This window comes from Microtus ochrogaster, chromosome 6, assembly GCF_000317375.1.
Source record: "Microtus ochrogaster isolate Prairie Vole_2 chromosome 6, MicOch1.0, whole genome shotgun sequence".
Taxonomy (NCBI): domain Eukaryota; kingdom Metazoa; phylum Chordata; class Mammalia; order Rodentia; family Cricetidae; genus Microtus; species Microtus ochrogaster.
The window spans coordinates 68,865,436-68,874,487 of NC_022013.1; the positions used below are offsets into that span (position 1 = coordinate 68,865,436).

Here is a 9,052-nt window from a genome sequence, read left to right on the forward strand (position 1 = left end):
GTATTCTGACAAAGTGCAAGGGTCTTAATTTTCCAGTATGATAGGTCCACTCTGGTGTGTATAAAATGAAGAATTCAGATTTTTAGAGCTAGTAGGAAGTATTAAAAAGTTGGCGTAAGTAGATGCTGAACTCTAGTTTTTATTTACTGAAAGCTAAACCATCTGCTTGAGTAGAAACAGATTTTTGCCACACAGCAAGAAGAGTAAAAGATCTTCCTGAAAGGGAAGGAGTCTCTAGAGGTCAATTGGGTGCAATGGGCTCTACAGCTCCTCCCTGTGTTAAGTAAAAGATCTTCCTGAAAGGGAAGGAGTCTCTAGAGGTCAATTGGGTGCAATGGGCTCTGCAGCTCCTCCCTGTGTTAAGGGAGTTTGGATCAAACCCTATAAGACCCATGCAAGCTGCTCTAATCTAAACCCCAGAGGCTCCCATAGGCTAAATAATCAGTAAATAAGACAAACTATCCATAGAAGACATTTTTCCTGTGCAACTGCCATCATGTCATCAAAGCCATAGTCACTCTTGGCAAAGAAAATTATATAAAGGGCATAGAGGCAGCTCTGTCACCGAGGATGCTTCATCCACTTAAAAACACGGATTTATTTTCAGAGTTTCTTTGTAGAAGAGGATTCCAGAAAGACCGTGCTATAGGGGGAAGTCATGGTATGAGAATTTCAAGTGGGTATACGATGATGTAAGAACCGAGTGGGGAAAAGGGCAGCTAGAGGAAATGAAAGACAGGGTAGGACTATAGGAGAGCTGCCTCACGTAAACACAACAGGGGAAGATCCCCAACTTGAAAAGAAGCACTTTTATCCCAATCATCCTGTTTCCCCAAGTTCCCCCCATCCTCCCCTTCTCACTTTTCTCTTCCCATCTCCCCTTACCCCCATCCCACCCCACCCCCAAGATCCCAATTTTTTCCCCAGCAATTTTGTCTACTTCCCATAGCCAAGGAGGATAACGATATGTTTTTCTTTGGGTTCACCTTCTTACTTAGCTTCTTTAGGATCACCAATTATAGACTCCATGACCTTTATTTATGACTAGAAACCAATTATGAGTGAGTACATCCCATGTTCATCTTTTTGGGTCTGGGTTACCTCACTCAGGATAGTGTTTTCTATTTCCATCCATTTGCATGCAAAATTCGAGAAGTCATTGTTTTTTACCGCAGTGTAGTACTCTAATGTGTATATATTCCACACTTTCTTCATAAAGGAAGGTTGGATAGGGGAGCAGGGAAGCACAAATCTTAGTTAAGGGAGCCACCTTAGAGTTGGCAAGAGACTTGAACCTAGAGGGGCTCCCAGGAGCCCATGGCGATGTCCCCAGTTAGTTCCTTGGGCAGCTGAGGATAGGAAACCTGAAATGACCCTATCCTATAGCAATACTGATGAATATCTTGCATATCACCATAGAACCTTCATCTGGCGATGGATGGAGATAGAGACAGAGACCCACACTGGAGCACCGGACTGAGCTCCCAAGGTCCCAATGAGGAGAAGGAGGGAGAACATGAGCAAGGAAGTCAGGACCACGAGGGGTGCACCCACCCACTGAGACAGTGGAGCTGATCTATTGGGAGCTCACCAAGGCCAGCTGGACTGTGACTGAAAAAGCATGGGATAAAACCGGACTCTCTGAACATGGCGAACAATGAGGGCTGATGAGAAGCCAAGGACAATGGCATGGGGTTTTGATCCTACTTCATGTTCTGGCTTTGTGGGAGCCTAGCCAGTTTGGATGTTCACCTTCCTAGACATGGACGGAGGGGGGAGGACCTTGAACTTTCCACAGGGCAGGGAACCCTGACTGCTCTTTGGACTGGAGAGGGAGGGGGAGAGAAATGGGGGGAGGGAGAGAAGGGGGGGAGGAGGGGGAGGGAAATGGGAGGCTGGGGGGAGGCGGAAACTTTTTTTTCTTTTTCTCAATAAAAATTTTTTTAAAAAAAGAAGCACTTTTGAAAATTAGTAAGGTGGTGTTCTTCAGAGAAGGGAAGGGGAGGAGACACACAATATGAACAACACAACACTCAAGACGGGCATCTCTGAGTAGTGTAGGATAATGTTGGAAATGAGGTGTGGTGGTGTGTAGTGGGGTTAAGGTAACAATGGGCTAGAAAACTGCTGGCTCACGGGGATGAGGAAATTGTTTAGCAGTGGTAGGATTTCAGTAGCGTCTTCAATGATAAGGGCTGCCACATGCTAGGCCCATACTCTGTAACTGATCCATACCCCCACCCCCAATAGTCTCTTTGCTCTTTGACAGTCTTCATCATGCTATGTTTTATAGCTTAAAGAGGCTTCTTCCATTTGTTAATGATCGAAGTCATCTGGATGTACCTCTTGCCAATTTGAGTCCCTTTTAAAACCGTGTCTTCTCCCAGACAACCTGTTCTGTCCAGCTCAGCATGTGACGGAGCACTGCAGCAAGGAACAGCTGCTCATTTGACTACCTAACCCAACCCCCATCCCCTAAAAAATCACAAAGAACTGGTCATTTCCTTATTCAGATCACAGTGCACCTCACTAAAGTATTATATGTCAGAGCCTAACATGAAGCTAGGTCTAGGTCTAAGTATTTGTCACAATTCATATACAATGAGGCACAGACAAAGAATTTACTAGAAGTTACTGGAAGATGTTCCTTCTCAGAGAGACTGTTCTCACTTATTCTGGAATACAGATCTGATGACTTGATTATCCGAAGGGCCAAGTGAATCCAGCCTTCGTGGTCTTGGAGTCCTTAAGCTGTTGAATCAACATTAACAACCAGGTCTGCTCACTGCAGCCCTTGTGGATCTCTCGACAAACCTTCTAAACCTGGCTTAAGTTCACGCTTACTTAGGCTTTTTCAGCTGAATCTGGACGTGAGCCTGGCATTAGTATATTCCTCCTTACCTTTTATAGTCCAGCTAAAGTTCCACTTCTCAAAGTACCAACTGATGTTAGTTATCAAAATTCTACTTTTCGAATATTCTTCAACTTTGTATTCTGTACATGACTGGTACTTGACTGATCCTCTTTAAGAAGTGACTCTCATGCTGTTTGTGATGTGGCGCTCATCTCAGTCATCACTACTAGCCTGCGCTCAGAAGGTATCTTAGCTTCATTGGGGGTGGGATGAACTACAAAAAGATCCAATGAACCAAGTCGAACTGTATTCAGGTCTTGAATTGGACTCCAGTTCCCTTAGGTGGTGGCCTTCTCAGTACAAAACAGTAGTCAGTATCCGTTCAAGGCTGGAAGTCAAGCTTTGGTCTTCACAAAGAGGATCATTTTAACACCTTACCTTCCAGCTACACATAATTACTGATCCATGCGTGCACTTGAAGAGAAAAATTCATTTTTTTTTCAGAGGGTTAGTGTGATTTTTCCTTCTGTTCTCAGTAGAAATTCTCAATGTGCAAACAGTACTATTCAGATGTCAAAAAGTCAAGAACTATGCACACACACTGTTTTAACAGCTCCAATCACTTAACTTTCTGGATGCGACTATGAAGTGGAATAAATTACAATGATTACAATGGAAATGCAGGGTTGCAAACAGCCCGTTTCCCACCACATACACACTAGCAGACAGGCAGCCTGCACACCTCAGTCTATGAGGCACATACACAATAGCAGACAGGCAACCTGCACACCTCAGTCTACGAGGCAGCCAGCTTGCTTGAGCAGCACCAACAGGACAGTTTGCAAATCACTTGCTTTGGGAGAGCTGCTTTCACACAAGAGCAGTGCATCAACGCTCTGGTGTTATTAAAACCAACACACGCATGTGCCAGGCTGCTCCCCAACCTTCCGCTATGCTCTCTGGCACTGGCATTTACACACCACTGCTGGTAAGCTCGAGACTTCCATTACAGAAAAGCGCTCGGAGACTAAATATAATTACCCGTTAGCCTGGCGGTCATTTGTTGCTCTGCTCTGGCAGAACTAGGGCAAGAGTGTCACTCGTTTCCATTACTGTGTGCGCACTAAGTTCCACGACACGGACGGGAAGGAGACAATGAGAACAAGCCTGTGGAAGCACTGGCCAACGACCGGTGCTTCTGCTGATACCAGCTGCATCCCTCCAGGAGTGACACTTACAAAGTCGCTCCCACGAAAAACCGACACTCTATTTTGTTGAATTATTTATCAAGCATGAAGGAAACCTGCGCTTTTACCATAACATACAGGAAAATAATTTAGAGCAGGAACTGCAGATTTACTGTACTAAAAGAAGGATGTCTACAATCACTTTCCTTTAAAGTAACAACAGCTTCTCATTTCCTACATTTTGCCAACTATGCAATCAGTTCTTAAAGCCCGTGGGAACAGATAGGCAACACTTACTTTATTTTAATTAGTTTTCACTACAAGTTCTCCTTAGGCTAAGAAAGTTTTTCTTACAGCTTACTAACCTATTTTCAACTCTCTTAAGAGACAAGGAAATTTAAATAATACATAGCATACAAAATGAAGAAAAAATGATATTGCTAGTGATTTTGTTAAATTTTTTACTGTGTGCGCGTGCTTGAGTGCACTCCGTGGCACACACGTGGCAGTCAGAGGACAGCCTGCAGGACTGCCTTCCATTACGAGGGGTCTGAGGATTAAACTCGGTTTGCCCGGGTTGGCAGCGAGTATCCTCAACCACTGAATCATCTTATTGGCCAGTGACCAGTATTTCTAAATGACATAAATTTTATGCTCTTATTCTACTTTCTGTTTCTTAGATTTTCTTTTCCATAGCTCAAGCTGACAAAGTATAATTATCATTCATAATAATTTAAGGTCAAACACTGACCTGTTTGTTCAAGCTGGAAAATCAAATTCCTTTCCCCAAATATCACCATCTAGTGAACTATAGAAAGCAGTTACTTGATAAACGTTGTCTCTACTTTCTGTCCTTTACTACCCTCTCCAAGTTCTATAGGAACATTTAGTCAGAGAGGGATCAACCAGAGCTCACTTTTATTTCTCATGTTTATGACTTTCTAAATGCAGAAGTGACAGGACATCTATTGTGTCAAACATTCTGAGAACGCCGAAGGGCAGAGAAGTCCGTTTACTTCCCCACCAATGCATATCTGGCATGCAGTAAGGCATATGTGGAACCCAAAGGAGGAGACTGTTCTTTCAGAGCATCAAGAGGAAGGCAGAGGTTGTAGGCAGAGCTGCAGCTGGGCTGGGGGTAGTGGACATGTCACACAGCTCTTGTATGATTTTTTTTTTTCAGTGTAGCTCTTGGTGAGTTCATAAACTGAGGGATTAGGAAATGGATATAATGGAGAATTGATTTGAGGACTAAAAGCAAGAAGAATTCCTGTTTTAGAGAGAATAAAGTGAATTCATTAACAAGGACTTGCAGCAGCAATGAATGTCCCACTGAAATCATTGGTCATAAACTTGAAGTCAGTCAATTTGACTTGATTGGATGATATTTTCTACTTAGTTTCAAATGCCTGACAGCAGGCATAAAAAGAGGAGCTGGATTTAACTAGGGTGGGTTTTTTTGTGTAGGCAGGAGCTATGAAGAAAGAAAGGAGGCTAGGGATCCAGGGGTATTTGCAAGAGTAGTGATAGTAAGAAACCATGGAATCTAGGCTAGATCAGGAAGCAGTATGTCCAGAAAGGACGAGATAGATTTAGGGAAGGTGACAGGGTCAGAGACTGGAGATCTGTGAGGGAGAACAGCTGGAGTGCAGACACTAAAGGAAGGGACTAAATAACGGTTAAAGAGCGGGGTTGGAGGAGGCAGTTTCAAGGAAAGTGTTGTCTGTGAAAAGATCTGACTACAGTTATGTAGAGGTGGGGGGTGAGGTGGCATAAAAGAGAGAACTATATCAAGAATAGCTACGGCTTTGCATCGCCATGCGGAGATGAGGGAGGTGGTGCTGCACATCACGGGTGGAGACGTGCAGATGACTACAGCAAAGACGAGCTAGAGGGGTGAAGTCTGCTATCAAACTTGAGAGGTGTGGGGCGACTACAGGGGAGAGGAGACGCAAGCTGGAGCTGTGATAAACAAGGCCCCCACCCATCTCCCTGCAGGCTCTCAGGATGATGAATAGCAAAATAAAACCAAGCCCTAATCTGAGAAATAGCCTCACAGAAAAAGGGCGAAGACACCGTTCTGAGAAACGGCTGCGGAATGGCACCAAACTTAACATGCGCTGTGTTCTCTGTCAGTAGTTCTTGAATTTTAATCTAAAATGTTCTAAGTTTACAATATCTTAAAAGGAAAAATACTCAGAACCTATTTGCAAAAATCTGGAACAGATTAAGAAGGAAATGATCTTCTAACAATTGTACTTCCCAAATCCAGGAAAGATTTATCTTTAAATATTAGTTCCCTGGCCAAGATAAACAGGGTCAAACAGCATCTTATTGTTTCTGGCTTGCTATAAATGGACAGCTCACTGCTATAAAATAAAACCAGGCACTGTATTGCACAAGAGCCCAATCTCAGAAGAACATAATCAAGTCAGTTCTGCCTGGGTGATATTTAGAAAATAGCTTCTCTGAAAATGAACTGACCAAAGTCATAGAGTTCAAGCAAAGAAATCCAAGTAGCTATGGGATAAGAACAAATGAGATTTCACAAATACAATCTCAGGAGTATAACATAATACATTTGGATCAGTTATGCTTCATCGAGTAGCAGTGTGATTATCTCATGAATATCGCTGGAGGTGTGCATGTGGAGGAAGAAGACAGTCTGGACAAGCGGGCTCTCTCCCTCCACTATGTGTGCTACAGGGAACAAACTATTCCTGAATTACCAAGTTTGGCAGCAAGCACCTTTACCCAGTGAGCCATCTTGTTGGCCCATGTTCTGAATGTCTTTGTGAGACTAAGGATGTATCCTAACATTTGCACTGTAATAAGGACATCTTTTCTATTTTATACCCAGAGGCTGTCTCTAAGCATTTCAACTAAGCTGTCTATATGCAGTTCATGAGATCCTACAGTCCTTTATGATATTAGATATGTAATAAAAGTGTCTGACTTTTACTGGCATTTTACTAGATTCAATCCTAAACTCAGTGTTTTATTTTATAGTGGTATTTGATAATTTGATTATATCAGAATATAGTCTGGTTCACTTGCAGACTAGGTCAAAGGGCTTTTGATTTCATCTTCCTCATATACTCTGAGGTTCTGGTCACTATCAGAAAAGTTATCAGAAGTTCTTTTACACTGTTTAGCTAGATAAACTGTATTTTAATGAGCTGAATATTCAAATATTGCCCATGGGAATGTCTCTGGCGTGTAGTGATTTCTGTGCCTGTGTTAGTTCTCCTTCTAGATTAGTGGTTCTCAACCTGTGGGTCATGACCCTTTAGAGGGCTGAATGACCCTTTCTCAAGGATTGCCTAAGACCATCTGCATACCAAATATTTACATTATGATTCATAACTGTAGCAAAAGTACAGTTATGAAGTAGCAACAAAATAATCTATGGCTGGGAGCCACCACAACAGGAGGATGGTATTTAGGGGTCACAGCACTAGGAGCATGAGGACTGCTCTAGACTACAAGCAGAAACACTGGGCCTCCTCATCTTTGGATAGTCAGTTTAACACCCAGTACTAGTAGGCAGAACAAGCACAACAGTGATCTTATTAATATCAAGTTCATTCAGATCGGACACAAATAGGCTTGTTTATGGCTTGTCTAGAATCTTACCAATATTAAGCTAAAACATGAAACGACTTTAAGTTACAAAGCTATAACTGATAGAATCACCATCATGTATACATATAAGATAATGGATACATGACTCTTAGCAGCAAGTCTGTAGAGTAGTATGCTAGCTTCTCTGATTTTGTAAATGTAAATAAAAGAGAACTACTCTTTATTTTCAAAAGTATAGTAACTGGGGGAGACACGGCTCCGAAGTTAAGAGCATGTACTGCTCTCGCAGAGGACCTGAGTTTGGTTCCTACACCCATGTCAGGTAGCTCACTACTGTTAGGTCCAAGGTAGGCCCCTAAAATGGCACTGCTGATGACAACAATGTCCTAAACAGAAGGACTGTTACTGGGTAAGCAGAAACCTACGCTCATCATTCTTTAGGAATCTCATAAGGCAGATTACCATTTACCAGGAAGTCACTACTTCCCTTGTCTACCCCAGGGGTCAACTACCACAGGCAAGGGCATCTAGTTGCCAAAAAGCAGGCTACAGATCAAAGCCCCTATGCTAAGTCCCAGGCTGTTCTGGGCTGCACCCCTCCTCCCATGGCCACCTGTCCCACCACCTGCTGTTCTCTGCCCTCCCAGAGACAGGTAGCAGTTGATCCAATTTCACTGTGCCCTTCCTTACAACTACTTCCTTTAACTCCAGCTCCAGGGGATCCAACACCTTGCTTCTGGCCTCTGTGGGCACCTGTGCAACCTCCCCTAATACATACAATTTTGAAAAATAATGAAAATAAATCTTAAGAAATATAGTGGCTTAAAAAAAAGGTAGGAAACTATTTCAAAAATAATACATGTATAAATTTGTCTGAGTGACTATCTTAAATGTCCTCCCATTAACCTAGAAAATACTGGTTAAGCAAAGGATTCCCATGTTGACAAATCAAAATTTCAACTTACCATTTATGTTTATTGCTGGTAAAACAATTGACATTTTTGGTCTTGTGGTCTTGTTATGGGTGGTAGCTGGTAAAAGCAGGTGATCCTAAAATTAAAAAAGAATAGCCTTTTATACATAACTGGTTTAGTCTAGGAACACTCCAAATTTATAATTTTAGGAAGCCAACATTTTACTTGGGTAATGAAAAGTTTTTGTTATAAAAACTTGGCTTAGAAACACTATATATAATCTTAATGAAGAACACACCGCCATGGCAGTTTTTGAATACTCTTCGATTTTGATAACAATGTATAACTAGGATACCATAAAGAGTATTGGTCAAGTCGTCAATACAACAGGTCTTAATCTAGTTATGCTAAGAAAAAGTTGTGTGCTCTGGGCAAGATGGCATTCTTTGTAGTGCCCTACAGAATGGCGGGGCTGGAGTAGGCAATGATAAAAGTTCTAACTAACCAGTCAG

The 9,052-nt window shown here is 42.3% G+C and overlaps 1 protein-coding gene across 1 annotated transcript in view; it reads right to left on the reverse strand.

Moving 5' to 3' along the window:
- Atf6 (activating transcription factor 6) overlaps nt 1-9,052 on the reverse strand; it is a 167,485-nt gene that overhangs the window by 32,387 nt on the left and 126,046 nt on the right. Inside the window, exon 15 of the mRNA XM_013346933.1 lies at nt 8,592-8,676. Within this exon, the coding sequence (XP_013202387.1) occupies nt 8,592-8,676 (85 nt within the window). The remainder of the gene's footprint in view (nt 1-8,591; nt 8,677-9,052) is intronic.